The sequence below is a fragment of the Vulpes lagopus genome, chromosome 7 (genome assembly GCF_018345385.1).
Source record: "Vulpes lagopus strain Blue_001 chromosome 7, ASM1834538v1, whole genome shotgun sequence".
NCBI classification, from domain to species: Eukaryota; Metazoa; Chordata; class Mammalia; order Carnivora; family Canidae; genus Vulpes; species Vulpes lagopus.
In genome coordinates this window covers 66,041,913-66,067,248 of record NC_054830.1, presented here as the reverse complement: position 1 = coordinate 66,067,248, position 25,336 = coordinate 66,041,913, and the positions used below count along the sequence as shown (strand labels likewise).

The 25,336-nt window shown below is 39.7% G+C and overlaps 1 protein-coding gene across 11 annotated transcripts in view; it reads right to left on the bottom strand.

The window, feature by feature from the left end:
- Positions 1-20,119: 20,119 nt before the first annotated feature.
- Positions 20,120-25,336, bottom strand: part of PTBP3 (polypyrimidine tract binding protein 3) — a 129,453-nt gene continuing 124,236 nt past the window's right edge. For all 11 annotated transcript variants that reach the window (XM_041761214.1, XM_041761212.1, XM_041761213.1 and 8 more), the window contains one exon: positions 20,120-25,202. In XM_041761214.1, coding sequence (XP_041617148.1) covers positions 25,070-25,202 — 133 coding nt within the window. In that variant the 3' untranslated portion in view covers positions 20,120-25,069. The remainder of the gene's footprint in view (positions 25,203-25,336) is intronic.

Sequence of the window (25,336 nt, the reverse complement as noted above, 5' to 3'; positions counted from 1 at the left end):
ATGGTAGGTAATTTCTAAAAGTGTGCCTGTAGCCTCCGTGACCCAGTATTTATCTTCTTCTCTTCCTCTTCTTCAGGTTTATCCACTGAATGTGGGAGACCACCCTAATTCACTAATTCCACCTGAGACTACCCTGATTCACCCTGTTCACTAATGCGACCTTCATCCAAACCTATGCTACTCTTCAGTCCGTCTGTCAAATTTTTTAAAAAATAGGCTCCACACTCAGTGTGGGACTCGAACTCACAACCCTGAGATCAGAAGTCAGGCACTCCACCAACTGAGCCACCCAGGTGCCCCTGTTTCATGATTTTTGACTTTCAAATTTGAAACATTTGGAAAAAATGTTTCATTATTTTTTTCCATGGAAGTCTTATCTATTTAGAACTAGAAGTTTGGATATATTTCCATTGCCTAGGTGAGAATCTCTGCTTTCTTTCTTCCTTTCTTTCAAAGATTTTACTTATTTATTCACAAGAGACACACAGAGAGAGACAGAGACACAGGCAGAGAGAGAAGCAGGATCCCTGTGGGGAGTGCAATGTGGGACTCGATTCCAGGACCCTGGGATCATGCCCTGAGCCAAAGGCAGACACTCAACCACTGACCCACCCAGGTGCCCCTCTTTTTTTCTTCTTAAGAGCTTTATTTTGGGACAGGGTGGGAGGAAATGGGGAGCACCTGAGTGGCTCAATCAGTTCAACATCTGACTCTTCTACTCAGGTCATGATCACAGGGTCGTTGGATGGAGCCCCATTTTGGGCGCTACACTCAGCAGGGAGTCTGCTTGAGATTCTCTTCCTCTCCTTCTCCCTTAGTTCCTCCCCCCACTCAAGCTCGCTCTCTAAAATAAATGAATAAATCTTTTTTGTTTTTTTAACTAGGCTCCACATCCAATGTGGGGCTTGAACTCACAACCCAAAGACCAAGAGTCACAGACTTGACCAACTGAGCCCTCTGGGCCCCTGAGAAGCTCTGCTTTCTTAGCAGTGAGTGAGGTTCGGTTACAGTGGTCTTAGCTCCCATGGTCTTGGGGGTGGGAGGGAGAAACCAGGCAGTGGCTACCTTCTCTGGCTCCAGTGCTTTCTCTGGGAGCCTCTTGTATCATGACTCTCATCTTATTTGGGAAGCAATAAGCTTTACTTCAAATTTTCACTTGGGGGAAAAAATTCAAAGCTAGCCATTTCTAAAGCAGAAAATGTGTGCAGATGTTTGCAGTTCATGAATTAATTACCACCTCATCATCACACCAGTTCCTTCTCCCTGTCCCTGCTGTCTCTGCACTTGGAGTTATTCTGGAGTTCTAATTAGAAAGTTCACTTTTTTTGGAGATCCTCTCTTTCTGCTTTCATGGGGTTGCAGGTGCATTGGCTCTTTTACATTTTTATTAATCTGATCGCATGTGCTTCATATCTTCCAGAAATCATCTCTATGTTGGTGCTCTGATAGCTCCCTGGCTGAATTTTCAGTACTGTTTTTCAGCGATTCCCTTTTCCCCCCACTTTAAAAAATTGTAGTTTAACTGACATTCACTGAAATATACAAATATTAAGTTTACATTTCTACTTCTCAAGTCCCCCTCTAAGTTACTTTTAGCACTTTCTTGTGTGTCTTTCCCACTAGACATTTTTTTAAAGATTTTCTTATTTATTTGAGAGAGAGAGAGAGCACAAGCAGGCAGAGTTGGAGAGGAAGAAACAGGGTCCCCACTGAGCAAGGAGCCCGATGCAGGGCTTGATCCCAGGACCCTGAGATCATGACCTGAACCGAAGGCAGACGCTTAACCCACTGAGCCACCCAGGTGCCCCCCTACTAGACTTGAAGTTGCTCAAGGGCAGGGCAAGTACCACATTAACCAGCTCGGCCTGCATTGGCAAACTCCTGGTACCTAGTAAGTATTCCACGTATTTGGGGAAGGGAGGAAAGAAGGAGTGCAGCCAATCACTGTCAGTCCTCCGCTGCCAGTGGGTGTAATATTCGCTCAGCTGCGCATCCTTGGAGCAAGCCAGTGCGGAAAAGCTTCAGATTACTCATCTCCCGACATGTCTAATTTCCTGTTCATTCAAGGGCTCGATGGTTCCTAGATGATATATCCCCAGGTGGCTGTCTCCCGAACTGTCTCCAGGACTCTGTTGACACCTCGCATTGTACTGACTTGCTCGTACAGTCGTTTTTTAAATGGATATGAGCAAGAAACCTTGAATCTGTGCCAGAGTGGGTAATGGAAAAGAAAGCATGTATTAGCCAGTTCAAAAGACTTCTTCTGCTTTGATTTTTCCTGGCAGGTTTTTGGAATCAACCCCATGCACTCATAGGTAATTTTCAAATCAAATTATTCCTTCTCATCGTGGTAGCTGCTTCTTAAACTCAATTTGCCAATATCAGCCACAATGTTGGGCTGACAGGCCAGAAATCTCAGACCCTCACATGTCACGGGAGGTGGTCACATGCTTTCTAAATCGCACCCGCACCCGCTGCACCTGCCCTAACAGGCTCGCTTACCAACTCACCAGCTGCTGTCACAGTTCCTCTTTCCCGGGCCCCTCTCTTTCATAGGGCCCTTTCATAGGGCTTCTGTATACAATCTAGGAGACTTTGAGTCCAAGTGACTTAAAATGATCCAAATTGTTGAAAGCAGGGAAGCCTGGGAGGCTCAGATGGTTGAGTGCCCATCTTGGGCTCAGGTCATGTTCTCAGGGGTCCTGGGATCAACCCCCACGTCGGGCTCCCTGCTCAGTGGGGAGTCTGCTTCACCCTCTGCCTCTGCCCCTCCCCCTGCTTGTGTGCACCCTCTCTCTCTCTCAAATGAATAAAATATTTAAAAATATTAAAAACAAGCAAACAAAATGTCGAAAGCAGAGCTGGAGTCTATGGCTCCCATCACCTGGAAGATTCATTGACAGAGTTGACACAAGGTGGGACTTGGCTGAACTCAAGCGGTGCCCCAGGAATCCAATTTTTCCTCTTGGCTCAGCTCACTCCTGCCTCAGTCCCGCATCAGGATCCCTGCTCAGCGGGGAGCCTGCTTCTCCCTCTCCCTCAACCCCTCCCCACCTCTCTTTCTTTCTCTCTCAAATAAATAAATAAATAAATAAATAAATAAATAAATAAATCTTTTGAAAAGAAATATTTCCATCTGGCTTAAAGAAAGGCCTATGGGGCCTCAACAAAGGGGCTTCTGCCAGGTTAGGAAAGATATTAAGAAGGAGGCCTTCAAGCAAGACCTTACTAGTGAGCCAGCCATCTGCCCCCAAGATTAGATTTATGGTGTTTTACCATCTGATCATAAAATTAATGCAGGTGAATTATGGGACTTTTTGGTACATACCCTGAGGAATAAACAGTGTTTATTAGGCTCAGACCAGGAATCTGAGAGCCGAGGACTTCTGTGTATTTGTTAATTTTCTTGCCAACATTCTTTTAGGACTGTTTCTCTAGACTTGCAAGCTGTTCTTCCTTCAGGTAGTGAATCTTGGCCTTCTTCCTCTCTTGGTGGGTAGCTGTCACTGCCTGGTTCTTGCAGTCAGCCTCAGAGCCAGGTGATGGGTTTAGGCAAACTTTCCTGTAGGCTACCTATGTACAACCTTCAGGGCAGCAGGAACCGTCCTCTGCTGCTTCTTGTCACAGGGAGTGGAGCCCACCGAACACCTTGAGGTGCTGAGGGCAGCCTGCCTCACACCTTCACAAAAATTGGCTGGGGGCCAAGAAGTGGTGGCGGCCACATTGACCTCTGCCATCTTCCGTGGCCTCCTAGGAAATTGGAATGTTTCAGTACAGAAAAATTGTAAGGAAGAAAAGAAAGATTTGTCATAAAGATTAAAATTAATTTATTCAAAGTCACACAAGTGTCCTCTCACGCTAAGGATCCTACTTTTAGCATTGGGATAAGCACCCTGGAAGTCTAAACATCCATCCATGATCAACCCCATCCGGACTCAGGAAATGTTCTCTACTTCTCTTGCCCCACATTCTTGAAACAAGTGGCAGCAGCGTCCAAATGCCCTGTATCACTAACATAAGAGGTAGGTTTTTTAAAAAAGATTTTATGTATTTATTCACGAGAGACACAGGCAGAGGGAGAAGCAGGCTCCCTGTGGGGGGCCCGATGTGGGACTCGATCCCGGGACCCCGGGAGCACACCCTGAGCCAATTCATGGTTCTAAAGGTACTCACACACACACACACACACAAGTACTCACAAATTTGCACAATTTTTGCAACAATTGCTCATGACAGCTGAGAAACATTTTGCAACATGAACAGTTCACACTGTGACTTTTAAATTTGCAAATATACAGGTCTAGTTCTAATGCACACGAAGCATGAAGCCAGTTCTTTATGCTGGTGACAAAATGAATATTGAAGGCTAGAGTCCTGAATAGTTTTATTTTATTTAATAAGATTTTTGTCAAATCTTTAAAAGTTAAAAGTCAGTTTTAAGTGATTTTGACTTAAAATATTGATACTGACTAATCATAAGTTGAATTTACTCTTAATTTTAACAGGATTAAAAAAATTTTAACAGGATTTTGACTTTTTTAGAATACAACTTATTGAAAATGTGTAAAAAATGTTAAGACTTTCATTTTAATTATAATCTACTGTTTTTGATAAAATATATTCAAATCTTGTGCCCTGTGAACACAATTAAAATCGATTTTTAATCCTGCAGGATTAGATCTGGCCCACCACCTGTTTTTGTTTTGTAAATAAAGTTTTACTGGAACACAGCTATGCTGCTCATCACTTACATGTTGTCTGTGGCTGCTTTCACGCTACAGTGACAGAACTGAGAGTTTTCACAGAAACCATATGGCCCACAAAACCTAAAATTTTTACTATCTAGTCTTTCATAGAAAAAGTGTGCCAGCCTCTGCTTTGGAAGATTACTGCCAAAGGAATACAATTATGTGAAACTCTTTAATATATCAATGTAATTCTGCTGAGATAAATTTTAAAAATTTATGGAATATCTGTCTATATATAAATTATAAATCATGAATGTCTTTATTACTTAACCAAACATCACTGGCTTCTCAACGGAACACTCCAAAGTGTGCCGGAACTGGTAAAGTCATCTTTAACAGCCTGCCAACTCTCAGTCGTATAAAAGTGAGAGCTTTTCACATATTTTTCAATTTGGTATTTAGGAAGGTATGTTTTTCAATATGAGGAATGTTTATTCTTGCCCTGGGCTCTGCAGATACAGGAGGAGGCCTGCCAGCGTGTGCTCTGAAACATGCCCATGTTCTCTGCTGAGCCTGGCTGCTGGGGCTTAGGAGATGGACCCCTGTGCCTTTGATGGGAGTTTTTACAGAGGGCACAATCCCAGAACACTAACACACCCTGCGCTGTGCCCTGCTTCGGGTTGGGTGGCCACTAAGACATTTGGACACACTCGTGCCCAGAAGGCCTCTTCCCTCTGCATTGGCTGGATGGGACCAGCTTTGACCCTAGAAGCCCATGTGAGTTTTTCCAGGCCAGGTGTGTGGGAGGCTCTGGCTTGGGGAAGAGGGCATGGACGGCTGTCCCCCCCTCACAGGCAGCCCTGCATTTCCCCCAGCAGCTGTGAAGAGTCTTCTGGCCACTGCCCAAGCTCTCCTCTGCCTGCCCAGCGGAGCCTACACACCAGCAAGGACTCTTGGTGTCTGCGGCGGCTGCGTGGCTCAAAATGGGAGGCTGATGCTTAGGGCCCATCCGTCCCTGCTGCTGGGAGAGGCAACCATTCACAAAATGTTGGCAGACTTTTATCTTAACAACTGCCAGATTTAGCAAATAAAAATGCAGGACGCCCAGTTCGATTTGCATTTCAGATAAATGACAAACGCTGTTTCAGGATAAGTATATCCCACGCAATAACATTGTGTATTATAAGTATGGTCCATGTGTCACTTCTCAGACAAGGCGTCTAAGAACTGGGCTGTGGAAGTCATTGCTCTTCCGCTGCTGAGGAAACTTCGCAGGTTGTGTGTTTAGATGATGAGAGAGCAGATGCAGCCCAGCTCGGAGAAATGAACTCCTATTCATAGTTGGGAAGTCATGAATTTTTAGGGTTTATCTGTTCCCACGGCATCACCTAGACCTTCCTGAGTATTATATTACTCAAGACTCTGCCCAGACATCACTCGGGCTCCGTCCTCTTCCATTGTGCGTGTCCTATCTTTGATGAGCCCCTCTCTTGCAATGCTTAATAAATGCCTGCTCAGTCCTCTCTCCCTCACCAGGGCACGAGAGCCTTGCCTTGTTGGACTTTCTGACCACAGGATCTCACACACGGAGTACCTCAGTGTGTGCTGAAGGAATGAATGGCCAAGCATCTCCCAACTTTAGAGCTAGGAGTTGTCTTCAAATTTGCCTTGGGATCACCAAGGACGGTACCTCTTTAGGTTTTATTTCCCTTATTCCTTAAATAAAGGGCTGCTTCTCTTTAAATAGGTCTGCAATCTTGGGAAATTCAATTACATGTAGCTGTGTTATTCATACAGTGACCGGTAATCAGAAGAGCAAGAGATTGTGGGTGACGACATTCATTCTTAGTCACAAGTTAAAAGAGAAACATGACAATGACATTTCCACTGCGAGAGAAAAGGTCACCTGGCATTCAGAAGCCCTAATTGCAAAGCTGTGTTTGCATCTTCATCATCTATACTTTCTGGGGATGTCATTGCGACGGATACAGAAAAGCTAGGGTCACTTGTTATTTCCCTAAATATTTATTATCTCTAGGTCAGTGATTCCCCACCAGGAAGAGGGAAGGGCGCATGCATATCAGAATCTCAGAATGGGGAAAGACAACAAATGTTTTGATTCTATTTCAAACACTCATTTTTTAATACATAATATAGAGATTCAAGTGTGACATTCTAGGCTGTTAGGCATGTGGAGAAAATGGAATGGGAAAGCAGTCAGAACAAGCTGCAGGACTGAGGTGGTGCTCAGTACATATTTGTTAGCCAAAGGGTGTTATTTGTGTGGCATGTTTGGTACCATCTGTGCTACAGCTCCCACTGCAAACACAAAGTAAGTTTCTTTGTTTTAAGGGGAGTGGAAGTTTTAATTTTAAAGCAAATTCTGATTTGCAGTTCTTAGGATGGGGCAAAAAATAGAGGGGGCTTTGAGGAGTACCGAAAGATAAAGACCCAGAGGCAATTATGTTTGAAAGTTTGCCTGGAAAGGGGAAGATGAAAAATACATGGGTAAGCAAAGGAGCTTTGGGAGTTTTATTTCCTCGTTTTAGATTGGAGAGGCTCGAGCATTTTTAAAAGGAAAACCCAATACAGCAGATGAGGTGGAAGAAGCAGGAGAGAACAGACGATGGGTACAGATAACGTGTTGTGGATAGAGCGAGATCTCGGGGGGGGGGGGTGCACGAGAGGCTGAACAGACAAGGGAAAGGGGATAAAATGAGCAAAGAATCCACGTGACTGCATTGAGTTTGAGGGTCCCTGGCAGGCTGCTGGGGACTTCAGGCCATCACGGTAATCAGGCAGTAGGTAGAAAACTGGATTTATTTGTGTATTTTTATGAATATCTGAATGCCAATGCTAAATTTGTGCAAATTTCTGCAGTTTCATACTGAAGTTTGTGGGTGGCCAAAGAAATTCACTTGGCTAAATTTAGAGACTATTATCTTCCTTCGGGGTGAGGCTAACATTTTCAAACTTTTCACAAAAGGCTAACTTGCAATCGAGCTTGTTTTGTTTGGAATATAGAATTGAAGCCCTGAAGCCTGCATCTGAGATAGAAAGGCTCAAATACCAACCTCGTTTGCTCCTTGAAGCATTTATAACAAAAATCCATTAGTAGATTATTCAAGCTGATATTAGAATGTCTTTTCATTTTCTCATCTTCATGATGTTCTAAAGGACAAGAATTTTGAAACTGGTTTCCAAGAAAAACAAATTCCAACCTCATTCTAATCCAGCTGCAGGATACGCTCAGGCTAACTTTTCCTTGTGTGTGGGGAGGTAGAACCAAATTTCCTTGTGAAATTTGATGGAGGGGGAGCGTGGCCAGAAAAAAGCTTCAAGAAGGGTTTAAGGGATGCAACTTTGAGTTAGTTGCATAAGAAAACATTTAGAATAGCTCACTGGAGAATTTAGGGATAAAGTAGTTCCCTGTTTATCATAAGGAGAACCGATTTTGGGGGATCCCTGGGTGGCTCAGTGGTTTAGCGCCTACCTTTGGCCCAGGGCATGATCCTGGAGTCCCGGGATCGAGTCCTGCGTTAGGCTCCCATCATGGAGCCTGCTTCTCCCTCTGCCTGTGTCTCTGCCTCTCTCTCTCTCTGTGTCTCTCATGAATAAATAAATAAAATCTTAAAAAAAAAAAAAAAGGAGAACCGATTTTGTATGCCATTGTATCATTTCTGTCAGTGTATGAGGCCAAGCTGATTTGTCTGCACTCTGGCTTTGTACACCAAGCAGGGACAGGCTGTGCCTTCTATCAACCACGTAAGATGCAAGGCTTGTTACATCCAGTGCTCACACTGATAGCACCTTACTAAGATTAAGAACACAAATTTTTAATTTTTTTAATTTAAAAAAATTTTTAAAATGTTTTTGTTAGAGAGAGAGACTGACAGCACAAGCGTGAGAGAGAGAGCAAGCATGAGAGAGAGCACAAGCAGGGGGAAGGAGCAGAGGCAGAGGGAGAAACAGACTCCCCACTGAGCAGGGAGCCCGACATGGGACTTGATCAGGACCTGAGCCAAAGATAGATGCCCAACCGACTGAGCCACCCAGGTTCCCCAAGGGCACAAATTTTTTAAATACCAAAAATATACTTGTTCTCAAAAATTGCTGTTGCCTTATTTTTAGCCACAACGGTTACATTAGTATAAACCTAATGATCCTAAAAGGAAGGTAGGGGAGTGAAATTTGTAAGTTTACCAAAGAGCTGAGAAAAACTAATCTAAATAGAAAAAGTAGTGCTGGGAATGAATATGGGTAGAGGGATAAGGAATAGCTGTCCAAAGAGGCTCCAATTCAAATTCCTGGGACCTCTGAGTGCCTCAGTGGTGGAGCATCTGCCTTTGGCTCAGGGCATGATCCCGGAATCCTGGGATCGAGTCCCACATTGGGCTCCCTACATGGAGCCTGCTCCTCCCACTGCCTGTGTCTCTGCCTCTCTCTGTGTGTCTCTCATGAATAAATAAATAAAACTTGAAAAAAAAATTCTGGCTTAAGTTGGAGGTCCTATCTGGTTCCATGAAGAGGGTGACTTTAGGATAAGCAACATTTTAATATGAATGCAATTTAGATTTCTAGCTTTGGGTTTGAAATGGATGGGCAAGATTTCCCTTGTCCACTTGACCCGTTTATACCCACTGAGGTCATTAATTCCAGATGACTCCCCAGAACTCTTGTGGATTGCCTGGTGTTAGAGTAGGAACATGGAAAATCATGAAGCTTCCTCTAGCTTTATGCTAATTTCCATCATTTTCTGGCTAAACCACTGTTTACCTGACACTTCTCTAAAATGATGGTATAATATTATAGGACTTATCCCCCCTTGTTTAAGACATCTTTGGGGATCCCTGGGTGGCTCAGCGGTTTAGCGTTTGGCCAAGGACGCAATCCTGGAGTCCTGGGATCGAGTCCTGCGTTGGGCTCCCTGCATGGAGCCTGCTTCTCCCTCTGCCTGTGTCTCTGCCTCTCTCTATATATCTATCATGAATAAATAAATAAAATCTTAAAAAAAAATAAAAGGCATCTTTGAGCTCTTCCTAACATGCAGCAAAGGAACAATCTTTCTCCCCAACTGGATTTTCTAGCTTCATCCTTGTATCAGGGCTACACCCTTAGGACCTGAGGGAAAAAGGAAATATCTACTCACTGGAGGCAAATCTAGAACTTATGGATCATTTCCCAGACTGTTGGATGACTGTTCAATAACAGATGACTTTGGATAACATTTATTATATTGCAGGCACTATCTTAAGTACTTTATATGTAGTAATTCATTATTACCTCACAATAACTATATGAGAAAGGGATTATTATCATCTTCATTTTTTTTTTAATTAAGGTCCTTGCCCAATGTGGGGTTTGAATTCATAACCCTGAGATTAGGAGTCTCACACTCTACCAAGCAATTCAGCCAGGCCCCCTCTACTCTATCATTCTCATTTTTAGAGAGGCAACCAAAGCACCAAGTGCTATGGGCTGAATTGTGTCCCTTCAAATCATATGTTGAAACCCTAACCTCCAATGTGACTGTATTTGGAGATATGGCCTTTAAAGAGTAATTAAGGTTAAATGAGGTTGTAAGTGTGGGGCCCTAATCCAATAGGACTGGTGTCCTTATAAAAGAAATGAGGAAAAGACCAGGGAAAAACGACACAGAGCAAAGGCCATGTGAGGACATAGAAAGAGGATGGCTGTCTGCAAGCCAAGGGGAGAGGTCTCAGGAGAGACTAAACATCCTGACAACTTGGATCTTGGATTTCCAGCCTCTTCCAGAACTGTAAGGAAATAAATTTCTGTTGTTTGTTTATTTATTTATGAGACACACAGAGAGAGGCACAGACACAGGCAGAGGGGGAAGCAAACGCCATGCAGGGAGCCTGATGTGGGACTCGATTCCGGACCTCCAGGATCTCACCCTGGGCCAAAGGTGGTGCCAAACCGCTGAGCCACATGGGCTGCCCAAATTTCTGTTGTTTAAACCACCTAGTCTGGGGCACCTGGGTGGCTCAGTCGGTTAAACATCCGACTCTTGATTTTGACTCAGATCATGCTCTCAGGATTGTGAGATCAAGCCCCAAGCCAGGCTCTGGGCCAGACATGGAACCTGCTTAAGATTCTCTTTCCCTCTCCCTCTGCCCGTCCTCGCTCCCCAAAAATGAAATGTCAAACCACCTAGTCTATGGTATTTTGTTGTGGCAGCTAGCTAACTAATACACCAAGACACTAAGAAATCTCCCCAGGATCACACAGCTACGTGGTAGAGCTAAGTTTTGAACCCAGGTAGTCTGGCTTCAGAAATCACACTCTCAGCCTTCTTCTGTCTTCACCAATGAATGAAAGTCACACTTCCCAATAGAAATAGAATGTAAGCCACAAATTTGAGCCTCATATGTAATTCACAATTTTCTAGCAGTCACATTTTAAAAAACAGATGAAATTGATTTTAATAATGTATTTTATTTAACCCAATACACTGACATTACTTCAGCAAGTAACCAATATGACGTTATTGATGAGACATTTAATACTTGGTACTTTTGTACCAAGTCTCCAGAATTGGGGGTTTATTTTATATTTACAGAGCATCTCAATTTGGACTAGCCACATTTCAAGTGCTCAATAAATAAGCCACACATGGCTAGTGGCTGCCATATCGGGCAGCGCAGGTTTAAAGGACTTTCATGGCTCTCCACTAGGCAGTAGAGAAAGCCAAGACTTCACCCACGTTTCTAGCTTCAGCTCATGCCCCGCCTAGCTTCACACTTCTTAAACTCTTTAACTTGGCAATACTTAAATGTTAGCCTTCCACTCAGAGCATGCTGCTTTTCAGCTTGGCATCTTTGTTCATGCTCTCCCCATTGTCTGGATGCTCTTCCTCTCATTCATCTGGCCTCCTCCCACCCTTTGTATGATACTCAGACTTCTCTCCTCCAGGAAGCATTCTCTACAGCCTACAGCAAATTGGATACCTCTTCTACATGTTTCCTCATAACATTTCATCCTAATTCATCCGGACATTTAGCTCCTTTTATTACACTTATTTGTATATGTGTCTGTCTTCCTGATTACAGCAGAAGAAAAATACTTTATCTCTGTGCCCAGCAGAGAATATGACACATAACAGGTGCCAGTAAACATGTGTGGAGTTAAACTGAACTTGGTACACATGCTTTGGTATACAAGATTCTTCATCTTGGTACACCAGATTTTTCCTCAAATCATGAGGAAACCAGGCACAATCCTCTTGCAGGGGAAATATGGGTAGACCCCAGAGCTACCAAGGGGTAAATGTGTATGTGGGGGTGCAGTTAATGTCTCTACAGTCTCCACCAGACTCCCGAAATAAACATAAAATCAAAGCAAAATCAAACTTTCTATGCAAAAGCAGTGTCAAAAGTCGGCTCTCCAAATATCACCAACATTATCTGTTGGGAAGACAAAGCTAGTTTATTGCTTACCTCCTAAGCTTTGAAAAAGCTTTGGCAGTATCTCAGATGGCCTCAGGTGGGGAAAGTAAGGTCAGAATTAAGTGGAAATTTGATTTAAGGCAGGTTTTTCAAAGAAAGGGTGGGAGAGGATCTTAGGATTGGGTAAAAGTCACAACTTCACAGATAAGGATTGGTTGGAAAATAGTAAGGTAAGCATCTTAAGGGGAAGGACTCAAGGAATTGGCAGAAATGATTGCTTTCTGCTGCAAACTTGATGAGTATTTCTATAAGATCTTATATGAAAAATCAAACCATTTACCTACACAGGAGATCCTAGAAAAATAAGTCACCCTAATGAAGACGAAAGAGTAACAAAGCCATGCTAAAAGATCCTCACTACACTGACTTAGAGGCTTCTGGCTAAAATTGGGCTGGTGAGGACTGGCCCAAGAATAAGACCTACTCAAGCAAAGAGCTTAAAAGAGCCTGGCTAAAGTTTGGTCAATGGGGAGCATCCCAGGGTCCTCTTGGCTTGCCCTTCCCAGCATGGAACCATTGCTTCACAAGCCAGGGCAAAAGTGACAGGGTCCCAGTACTCAATGTGCCACACCTGAAGAAGAGCCTCCATCCCATGAGGGACTGAGTGGAAGAAGAAAGCCTCCACCTCTTGATCACACTGGACTTAGCCTCAGTGGCTGTAGGCAGGATGAGAAAAGGTATTGTTCTGCTTCGGGGGGATGTTTTTGCTTTCAGCAGTGTGGGAGCTGGGATTGGAGAGAGAGCCATTTTGGTTCAAATATCACAGACTCTCACCTTTCTTATCAAGTTTTTCACCTAGATGCTCTTCCATAAATATTTCCTTATGTGCTGTCTGCCTTTAGAACCATTTCTGGAGTCTTTAATTTTTATTTTATTTATTTATTTATTTATTGCAGCTTTCGGGATCCCTGGGTGGCGCAGCGGTTTGGCGCCTGCCTTTGGCCCAGGGCGCAATCCTGGAGACCCAGGATCGAATCCCACATCAGGCTCCCGGTGCATGGAGCCTGCTTCTCCCTCTGCCTATGTCTTTGCCTCTCTCTCTCTCTCTGTGACTATCATAATTAAATTAAAAAAAATGTGTTTATTTATTGTAGTTTTCACTTTTCCTGAGGGGCAGGTAAGTGGAGTTCCTCATGCCATGGTGCCACAAGTCAACCTTCAGAACTATTTAAGATCCTGGGCTGGCAAAGCTGTTCAAAGAGACTTAGGATGAAGGACAATATATATTAGATTCTAAATGGTTTTTATTTATGCAAGGAAAGTACCTAAAACTTTGATATAATACATAATTGATGATTATATGATAAACAATCGTGTTAAGTTAGAGGTTAACTTGGAGAAGACCACTAAGGGTGTGATTTAATAAAAACATATCCAGCAGAGAAGAGAACCGCAAATGTTATGGCTTAATTGCCTGAAGATTAACTGGTTTTATACTCAAATTAGAAATCTCACTTCAGAATTCGTTTTCCTCATTACATGAAACACAGCTTGTCATCCTGCCAGCTCCTTCATTAATGAGTTAAATAAGACTTAAACTCACGGCACTATTTTTGTGTAAGAATTAGGTTTTAACAATTTAAGAATTTTATTTTCAAACCTTTGCAGTCTTAATTCTGGTATTTTTTTTTTTCCTACACAAATAGCACAGATCCCAGTCAGTAAGATTAAGGAATAGTTTTTCTGAGACCCCGGCTCCTAAAGTCCTGAAGATTCCCTAAGCAGGGTCAGGAGCTCCTAGGGAAAAATGGTTATGGGCTGGATTGTGCCCCCTCCCCTTGACCACCATATATATTAAAGTCCTAACCCCCAGCACCTCAGAATGCGATTGTATTTGCAGACAGGGCCTTTAAAGGCTAATTCAGGTAAAATGAGGTCAAATGGGTAGACCCTAATCCAATATGAGTGGTGTGTTTATAAAGAAATTAGGACACACACACACACAAACTGTGAGGACACAGAAGGCAGCCATCTATAAGCCAAGGGGAAAAGAAACTGAAAACTACCAAAATTTTCATCTCAGACACCTAATTTTCAGAGCTTTGAGGAAATAAATTTCTGTTGTTTAAGCCAGACAGTTTGTGGTACTTTGTTATGGCAGCCCTAGCAAATGAATACATTGGGCAGGAGAATATTTTGGCTTCCGTAGGATTGACCACATGTAAGAAATCCTAAGCTTTTGGGGGAGATCATGGAAGAAGTTATGGCTACCCCAAAAATGTGTATGTCTGAACCAACAGTTTCAGTAAGGTTGGGATCCGCAAATATATACACTGTAAAAGATAGTTGTGCTGTTGGGAGTTTATCATCAAATTCCCAAACCCCTGAAATAGAGATGTTCTTGTAGGTTGAGGTAGGGCCCCCACTTCTTTTTTTTTTTTTTTTTTTACGATTTTATTTGAGAGAGTGAGAGAATGAGCAAGGGAAGGGCAGGGGGAGAAGCAGACTCCCCGCTGAGCAGGAAGCCAGATGTGGGACTAGATCTGAGGACTCTGGGATCATGACCTGAGCCGAAGGCAGATGCTTAGTGGACTGAGCCACCTAGGCGCCCCCTCTCCATTTCCTTGAGTATTCACTCAGCTTTCTGTACATTTCACTGATCAGCTGGCAGCTTGGTTTAGACAAGGTATTGGCCTATAGTAACCAGTTTGCTGTCCAGCAAGTCACCAGACACACCAGTTCTATCTACAATGGTCTTAGCAGTTTTATTTCAGGGATGGAGGATGGGGACTGCCAAGAGAAAGGATTTAGGCTGGTTCTACCATAAACTCCTACCAACTGCAAGGAAATGGCAAGTCTTAATAATCTACTGTATGGTGATCTCTGTATGGGTGCTTTGCTTAGGGAAAACCTGCTCCTTACTGAACAGGGGCTATTAGAGTCCTACAATCTCTTTAATCTTCATTGCTTTATTTGTAGAATTCAGGGTAATTAATCTAAAAGTAAGCTAACATGACATACATCAAGCACAAAAGCAAAGAGGTAATTCTGTAGCTCTTTTTGAAAAAAAGAAGGCTTCCCCTGGAAGCCATGTTCTGAAAATACAGATACTGTGCCTATTTTGGAAAATCTGAGCTGATAGTCACTGCTCTTGGACCATGTTGAGATTTTTAAAACACCAGATTTCAATAAATCAGATAGATTCTTTTATATATGTATATTCACTTGTTCAACCAACACTTATTGAGTATATAGGGCAGTGTAGTGGTTTCTGGACACATATTGAATTTTAAAACAGCACCATGTCCTTGCCTTCATGGAGCTTATGGTCTAGTGCAAAAAATGGCTACTAACCAAATGATCATGCAAGGACAGTAATAACCAACTATCGTTTTATCAACCTAATGTTCTAGTATCAAAAAGGGGCCCTTACTTTGACCTGAAAGTGGATGCAGACTAGCTTTCTGTCAACACAAAGGACACAGACTTGGAAGTCATACAAATCACATTTTTCACATCTGAGAACCAGCCAGCCACGCAGGGACAAGGCTGACCTGATACTGAGATTTAAAGAAAAAAATTCCTGTTACCCAAAGAAGGAAGAAGGGGAGAAGCAAACACCAGATAGATTCTTTAGAACTAGTTTGTAAGCCAGTATCATGCTACAAAAAGACACACCAGTGCTTTATACCTTTACTATGTTCCTTGATGACATGGCTGGAGTAACTTTTTTAACTTTGTACTGTCCTAAACAAACATGTATCTATGAAACAGTCTACATGAAAGTATAGCAATAAAAGGCATGAGGGTGAGAGAATCACTGAAACAATCCTAAACCTTTTTATAAAAATAAGCTTTCATTCCTAGTTTCATTTCTCTCATATTTATAAGGACATGCAGGAAATCTGTAGGCTAAACAAGGCAACTATGATTAATATATCAAAAATCTTTTGCAAAAGAATCACAAAATAAATTCAAAGATAGTATAAAAATAATAAAACTAATACACTGAAAAACTTATTTGGGGGATCAAAACAACTGAAAAGCAAGTTCTTTGAAAATACTTCTGGTGAGGATGGAGGATAAAAAAGAGAAAAGGCACAACAGAAAAAAATGGAGATTAAGAAATACTATAGTTGGGGTGAATAGGCGGCTCAGTCAGGTAAGCATCAGACTTTTGCTTTTGGCACAGGTCATGATCTCAGGGTCATGAGATCGAGCTCCACTTTGGGCTCTGTACTTGGTGTGGAACCTGCTTGGGACTCTGTCCCTTCCCTCTCTTAAACAACAAAAAAAAGATTTCTATAAACAATTTTTTACCAATCAGTTTGAAAAGTATTATATAAAATGGTTTAACAGCTAATAATCTTCCAAGTGGAAGCAGAGAATGAGGAGGGACGCATACACAAAGCACTGAATATGAATTGTACGAGTTAGGTGACAGCAACACGAAGTTTCTTATACTAGTCTACTTTACAAATGTTTGAAATTTTCCATAAAGCACAGTCTTAAAAAGCAACAAAGTTTTGGAGGAGAGAAAATAAATCCTTTCAAAAAAAGGGAAGTAAAGGGAAAGAATCAAGTGTTTATTTTGTCTTTCCCACAGAAATTGTACCTCAGAATAAGCAAATAGTTGATAAGGGAAGTTTCTCTTATTATATGAAAGTAATCTAAATAATATATGCATAAGGCATGATAGAACTTTGACATTTTGTTACCCTTAAAAATTAATGCATTTACATAATCATGATTAATGGCTACTAATCACATTATTTAAGTGTCCAATGCCATGGATGAAGTACTCTTACCTTCCTTGAAAAAAAGGAGGGAGTCAGGAATGAGGTAAACAAATTAGCAGCTGCCAATTTACAGAAAACTGGAGGTGGGGAAACATATTAAAGAAATAACATCATGGGGACATTGGCGAAATCCAGACTGAATTTTGAGAGAAAATAGCTCAGTTTCCTCAACGAATAAGTTGTAAGGGAACAACAAAACAATGAAAAGGAAAGCTATGTACTGAAAGACTATCAGCAACTACAACATATGGACTTACACATACTTAAGTATTTACAGATGAAATCACAGGGTGACTGGGATGTTTCAAAATCATCCAAGGAATAGGATGGTGAAACGAGATCGGCCACTAGTTGCAGTGGGTATTAGGTACATAGGAACTCATGACACTAATTAGTATATATTGAAGAATCTTCTTTCTGGCTTTTTTTTTTTTATATTTTATTTATTTATTCATGAGAGACACAGAGAGAGAGAGAGGCAGAGACACAGGCAGAGGGAGAAGGAGGCTCCATGCGGGGAGCCCAACGGGGGACGCGGGACTTGATCCTGGGTCTCCCGGATCACACCCTGGGCCACAGGTGGTGCTAAACCGCTGCGCCACCGGGGCTGCCCTCTTTCTGGCTTTTCTTGATGGAAATACTTAAGGGGCAGCCCGGGGGGCTCAGTGGTTTAGCACCGCCTTCGGCCCGGGCGGGTCCCAGGATTGAGTTCCGTGTCGGGCTCCCTTGCATGAAGCCTGCTTCTCCCTCTGCCTGTGTCTCTGCCTCTCTCTCTGTGTCTCTCTCATGAATGAATAAATAAAATCTTTAAAAAAAATACATTAAGGGATTGGATATTAAATAGCCCACATGATCAGGTTTAGAGTTGCAAAAACAAAACTATTAACGAAATCTTCTGAGTTAGGTGTAAAACTTCAAAACTGTAAAATTTACTTGCGAACGGTTTGTGCTTTTTGTTTTGTTTCAGTTTTGTGTAATATTTCTCCTATAGGTATGCCATGGTCAGAGAAAGGCCATACATATGTGGGAGGTTTGCACTGTGAAACCCAGTTCATGGTATCTTGAATACTTCATAACAAGATCTTACTTACTGGGTAGAATTATCAGCTGATTTAAGTCACAAGGAGGATGGTTTATAGCTCCTTGTTCAATTACAATTATTTTCCAAAATCCTTTTAATTGAAGTATATAACACATAAATGTACAAATCCAAAGTGGACAAGCTCAATGAATAATCAGAAAGTAAATTCTCCTGGATAACTGGCACAAAGGTTAAGAAACTAAACATTAACCAAACACTAGAAGCTCTCACATCTTCAACTACCTCCTTCCCAAAGGTAACTGCTATCCTGTCTTTGGACATGGTGTAAATACAATTATATATTATGTATTTTTTGTGTGTACAACATGATGTTGAACTTGGTGAGCTGAATGAATAATCTTTACTAAATATTGCTATGGGCTGAATTGTGTCCCTTTCAAATCCTTGTGTTGAAATCCTAAACCCCAATATCTCAGAAGGTGACTTAACTTGGAGACAGGCAGAGCCTTTAAAATGGTAATTAAGGCAGGGGATCCCTGGGTGGCTCAGCGGTTAAACTCCTGCCTTCCACAGAGGGTGTGATCCTGGACTCCCGGAACGAGTCCCACATCAGGCTCCCTGCATGGAGCCTGCTTGTGTCTCTGTCTCTCTCATGAATACATAAAAACTTAAATAAAATAAAAAGGTAATTAAGGCAAAATGAGGTCAGATAAGTGGGCCTAATCCAATTATGACTGGTATACTTATAAAAAGAGATTAGGACAAAGAAACAAGAGGAAAGACCCTGTCAAGGTATAGGAAGAGAATGGCCAATTTATAAGCCAAGGAAAGAGATCAGGACACCTTAATCTTGGACTTCTCATTTCTAGAACAGTGAGGAAATAAATTTCTGTTGTTTAAGCCATCTACTTTGTGGTACTTTGTTACATGAGCCCTAGCAAGCTAGTATGATTAGCAACTATATTTTTAAAGAGCTCTTAAATTTGCAACTTGAAATCACATTTTTAGCTTAAAAAGTTTTCAGAAGCAGGTGGGCATTTTTTACCCTTCGGCAAAAATAAAGGCCAGAGCTTTTTTTTTAAATGACATCAAAAATAACTATTTAAATATTTGTTAATACACTACTACATAGATTCGAACAGCACTATGCATTGTTTTCAAATTGGCTTGGTAGTTTTCAGAAGAGTATATAAGTACCTCAATTCTGTGTACAGACGTTCAAGATCACAATCCTCATAATAGTTACTAGGCAGGACTAGGAGCAATGCTGTGTACTGGGTAATATCAAGGAGACCTGGGTCCTTGTCCAGACTCTGCAATTAACTGTACATAGCCTTGGGTCAGTCACTTCCTTCTCTGCCCTGATCTTTAAAAAGTGGAGATTGACATAGGTGGTCTCTTAGATCCATTTATTTCAAACCTGCATGACTCAATGATGGTTAGAAGTTCTCTGCTATGTAAATCAGTATGTCTAAGTTTTCAGCTGCAATATCTGGCTGCTGGTAACTACCTTTTAACTGAAAAGAACACAAATCTGGTCCGATATCACATCTCACATTTCAAATTTATGTATATTAATCGATAGGGAATCCAAAAACTTAATTGGAAAAAGTGTTCCAACTCTTGTTTGGCAGGTGAGTTTATATGAATGCAAGTTGCGTGTGTGGATGGGGGGTGGGGGAAGACAGATACACAGAATGGGGGAGAGAGAACACTCACACAGCGTGTCACTGTGTACTTGTACTAAAGGGAGAGCGCCACAGAAGTCGCATTGCAGGGAAGATTAGAAGAGCACTTTGCTTCTAAAATAAAATCATTCCTTAATTAAAAGAGAAGGGGTTAGCAGACTTAGGGCTTATCAGTTTTTAAAGTATGAATATGTGCTATTGCTATTCCCTCTAACTATGACAAGTTTAGATGGATGGCTATGAAAAAGAAAAGAAAGTATGACATCATTAGGATTACAGGTAAGACAAGAGGAAATCCAAAGTACAGACACAAGAACACAGAAAAATTTTAAGAGAGTACAGATGTCATGACATTTATTAAAAGGCATGCTACAATGCTATACTTGTTAGGAAAAGAGATTAGAGATATCAAGTAAGTCAGCAAATATACAAACTGAACGAAAATGGAATATATTGTAGAGTACAGAAGCTTGAATTAACCATGCACTACGCATTTAGAAAATATGTTTTTTAATATTTTATCTTCTCTTTGCATTTATAACATAATTCACTTAAACAATCACAGAATCCTTTTCTTCCAACGCCACAAACTGTGTTACAAATGAAAGCTGGTACTGCTGCTTATCAAAATATACAAGACAATTGATGTTTTATATAAAACCACTTTATATGTTAACTTGTTCCCAAAAACCTTTTTTTTTTTCTTTTTAGGCCTGGTTAAAAAAAATGTTGTTACAAATATTTACAGCATCTTCTTCTTTTAGATGAACATTCTTATAAACTGAAAAAGGGAATTTTATGAACAGACCACATAAAACACAAGACAATGTCAGAGGCTCCTAGCTGTGCTATTTTTTTTCTTAAATACAGTACTGAAAATGCCCATCAAACCCTTGTCATCCTAATCCATTCTGTTCACATTTATACTCCCATTTTCTCTAAGTAGTCTATTCACCAATAGGAAATAGAAAGTAAAGGCCGCTTTGCACTGGGTCTTCTTTCAGAAAGGAGCTTGGGAAAAAATGCTTAACGAGAGGAGTTAAAACCAGAACAGTAAGTCTTTGGTCAGAGCAATGAGGTGACATTTTGATGCAAAACTTTGCTTGGTCAGCAATCTATAATTAGTACTTTCTGGATGTGGGATGAATTTTTAAAAGATCTGGGTAACAATGGTTAAGGGGAAAAAAGGCCAGAGCATTTTTTTTAAATGACATCAAAAATATCTATTTAAATATTTGTTAATACAACTACTACATAGATTCAAAAACTGAAAACAACACAACAAAATCTGTTTACAGTGCTGACTTAAGCTTGCTATAAGCAGCTTTCAATCATGACTATTATCACCAAGGTCACTGGACCAGACAAATATCCCTGTTCTCTGGAACATATGCCTCAGGTTACAAAAACTAAAACGACTACCACAAAGATGTAGAGCAGCTCATTCTTGGACCTGCACAATGCTATAGAATGAATATTATGTGATAAAGGCAAAAGTGTAACTGAGACTTCATTTATACAGTTACAGTTCTTTGCTTGTATGAATAGTCTGTGGGATAACATTCTTTTAAAACGATATAGTACATATTTCCTGAAAACCAGAATACTGATACTACCTTAGTCTCAAATAGGAAGAAAAGGTCAATTAAGACTACTGAAGAAGGCACATAAACTTTGGTCCTGTTTTGTTTTCCTCCCTCTATAAAACCCCCAAAATGTTTTAGTAATTTTCTACTTTTTAAACCATTCATAACTGTTAAAATTTGCTGTGAAAAAAGACTGCAAATAGTCTTACAGATAACTCTTCTGAAGGACAGCTGAGTTCTATTTTCTTTAAAGGAAAACTTCTGTGCAACCTAAACTGTATTTCTTTTAGCACAATAGAATATTTTAAGTCTGGCAGTTTTATTCTTGTTAACAACTGATCAAGACAAAGGAAAGACTAAGAAAAATGCTTTTACGCATAGTCATGCTGTCTTTTTGGTTTTAAAAATAGCAGTACACATTAGGTTTTCGAAAAGATAGACTGCAGTTTGGCAAACTTCGGTTTTTAAGTGAATCACTGGGGGGAAAACACATACTTTTGAGTTTGTCCAAAAATATTTAGTGGGAACAGAAATTATATTATAATATATTCACAATATAAATTTCATTGCCTAATGACATGGAAGCTTTGAAAAGTTTGTATGAAGATGAACAAAGACATTTATTAGTTAACTTTTTATCCTCTGAAACAGAACCAATGATAACCATCCTAGGTGCAGACAAAAAAGGCACTGCTCCCATAAGGAATTAAGCAGGCAGAAATTGTGTCTCTAAATATTGTGAGATCTGCAACTTTTAATAACAGAGTCAGAAATATTAATAAAAATAACTGATTACAATATCTAGTCTTAAAGAATTTATGGCATTATGCAGGAGCTACTGGGAATTCTGAAACTCTGCAGTAAAGTTATCGATTAAGAAAAAAAAGTTATCATTAAGATACTAAGATACTGGGTCATTTTTCTATTTGTACCTCACACAAAACACATTCTATTGTTATGCAAGTTATTTAAATTCCAAAGTAAAACTTTTTGGCATAAACTGCTACTGCTGAATGTGTACTGCTATTTTTTGAAGACCTGAATATATATACTTTGTGTAAAAGTCAAGACACTTCAAAAAAATGATACAATACTCCTTAAAATAAAGTAAATAAACTTAAGAATAGGATACTATGACAGCTCAACAGCAAAATTAAACATTGTTCAGAAGATATTGAATAAATGCATGCCAAAACAAAAGTATAAAGATCTAGTTTTTCCACTACCCTGATATTTTTAAATCTTTCTACAGAAACTATGCCAAAACAAATACTGTAGACCTCTATAATTCAAACAGCAAATAACCCAATATGGACAATATCCATGCACTACAGCTAATTTCAGACACAAATTGATGATTTCAAGCATACTATTTTAGATAAGAATATCTCACTTTTCCAAATCTTAATTTGATTTTGTCAATAAATTAAAATGTATGTACTCTGCATATGTATGTACAACATTAGAAGAGTGCATGTATGTATATATACTTATCTACACACACACACACACACACACACACACACACACACTCTCTCTCTCTCTCTCTCTCTCCCTGAAAAGGTTTCAAATGTTCTCAGATTTAAAGGCCATTCCCTACTTCAAAATTACATTCAATACTATTATGATCTCCCTTCTGCTACATTGACACTGAATGTTATGAAAATCATCAATTGAAATCACACAGTAATTCCTAACTCAAAGCAAACAAAACAATCCAACTTAATGTATCACTGACAATTATAATAGTGCCTATAGGCTAGGATAAAAGAATCAAATTTTGGGAGATTTCTCAAAAAAAAAAAAAAAATTTTTTTTTTTTTTGGTTTTCTTCCTCCTCCCCTTACTCAAGTGTTTCAGTAAAATCACATTAAGTGAAAAAATAAAAACTATATAAATGATTACCTATCTATTCAGTCAATGCTAAAATGGATTCATCTGAAAGGTTTCAATTTAGTGTCCTCCTTCTTATCCTATCTACAAACTATATCTGTTGCTCAGTATTGAGTAAATTCTGCTTTTTAATAACCTATTGTATCTTCTGTAGTCTCCAACTTTTTATAAAAATCTTCCAACGTTCAAATTAATGGCTGGAACATAGCAAAGAGATTGAGATATTCTTTTTAAAGGTGAGATGAGCTACTCTGAGAATCTGAAAAGTGTAAAAGGGATGGACAAAAGTGACCCCTTTGACAAATTCTTTAAAAAATCTGCTCAACCATTGAAAAAATAATTAACAAATGCAAAGTCTCTCATTAAAAAGAAATAATTTTACATTATAGAATCACTGAAGCCACATTAAAACGTATTCTCACACTCAAACATAGAGAGGGACAGAGTATGAAAAAGGACCCCACCTAGTCATACTCCCTGTATGTGAGCACTCAGTAACGAAGTTATATTAACAAAGAAAAGTATCTCACTTGAGTATTGAGAAAAACCAAGTAATCCTGAGACAAGTTCTAATGGGTGATAAAGGTTAGACAAGATCCAGAAATTGAGATTGCATCTTATAGTCCCAAACTGGTATGCTTTAACTAACTGTCAATGACTGCAGGACCGCTATTGGTCACAACATGAAGAGGCCGACAAGTGTGCACTGAGTTATTCCCCAAATCATTCACCCTCCCCCACCCCATCTCTGCACCAAAGCACCAAAAATTTGAATAAAAACTATTACTTATTGAAAACCACTTAAAATTGCAATGAAAAAACTTTAAAATCCTTACCAAAACAGGGAAAGAAAAAACAAAATGCTTACCAAGCCCACAATATAGCTTTCAAAATACTCAGATAAAATTCTAACCTATTGTATCATAAGCACATAATAAGGCACATAATAAGAAATTAAGTAAATACACAGTAATTCTGAATAGGTATTAGAGATTATAGTGGTACAAAAAACCCTTGAGATTAATTTTTTCTAAAAGAAGACCTTACCAAAAATAACTTTTAAAAAATCTGTCAAACCATATGATAGACCTGAATATTTTCCTTAAGACTGTAAACTTTTTTTCTGAAAACAATTATAAAAAAGTAGTTTATAAGTAAGATTATTTTTCTTTTTAAATTTCCAAGATCATATTACTCAGCAAATAGTGTCATTTTGAAATTGAAACCATGATGTTTACTAATAAAATTAATAATTATTTTGACACCTCAATAGATCTTGGATTCCATTTAATTTCTTTGGGGACAATTGAGACACTTCATTTCTCCAAATACTCTTAAAAAATTAAAGGTACGTATTATTCAAAGGAGTGTCTTACAGTGAAAAAAAGAAACCATTGAAGGAAAACATGCATGTTTATAAATTTTCTTCCAATTCAACCCAATTTGTTTATATATAATACCTATCAATATATGCCAAATAATCAATATAATTTATAAGTGAACATAATTTCCTACAGGGGTTGAACTTCTAAATCATAAAGTTAAAAATCTGGTTATAGGTAATTTTAAAAGTCTATATGTTTAAATTTTTCCAAAGTACAAAGGATTTTAGAAATGTTGTATAAGGCTGATCTGGACCCAAACTAAGAGTCTGTCCTCTTGAAATCCAATTTAATATAGGGAATTAAATTATTGAAAAAGAAAATTCTTTTCCTGATTTTTTTTTCCTGAAGGTTATTTTCATAGAAACTATGGTACAAAGGAAAAACAAACCTTTGATCACATACTGGCAAGGGGAAAAAATGGAAAAAAGAACATCCCTTGATTTTCTGAATATACTTGAATATCAAACCAGAGTTACTTTTGTGAAAGAGGCAGAATTGGTCTTGAGCTGCTTCAGTCTATGTCTGAAGGTTTTACTGAAATTATGGTCCAGTCTTAGGAGAAAAATTCACAGAAAAAAATCAGATTGTAGATTTTGAGAAGGAAACTCTGAGGTGGTGATTTTCTCCAAGGTCATGGTTATGAAGCTCAATGAGGGCCTGGATTGCTTCTTCCACAGAACCCAACTGAATGAGTGCCATTTTGCGATCTTTCCTGAAAATAATATAAGAAATAAAAAGTATTCAGAATTAATTTTGCCTGTAATTCTCCCCGACCCTGTAAGACTTCATTGAATTCTCTTAAAAATTTGCATACCACATTAAATAATGTCAATGTATTTCTTGAAA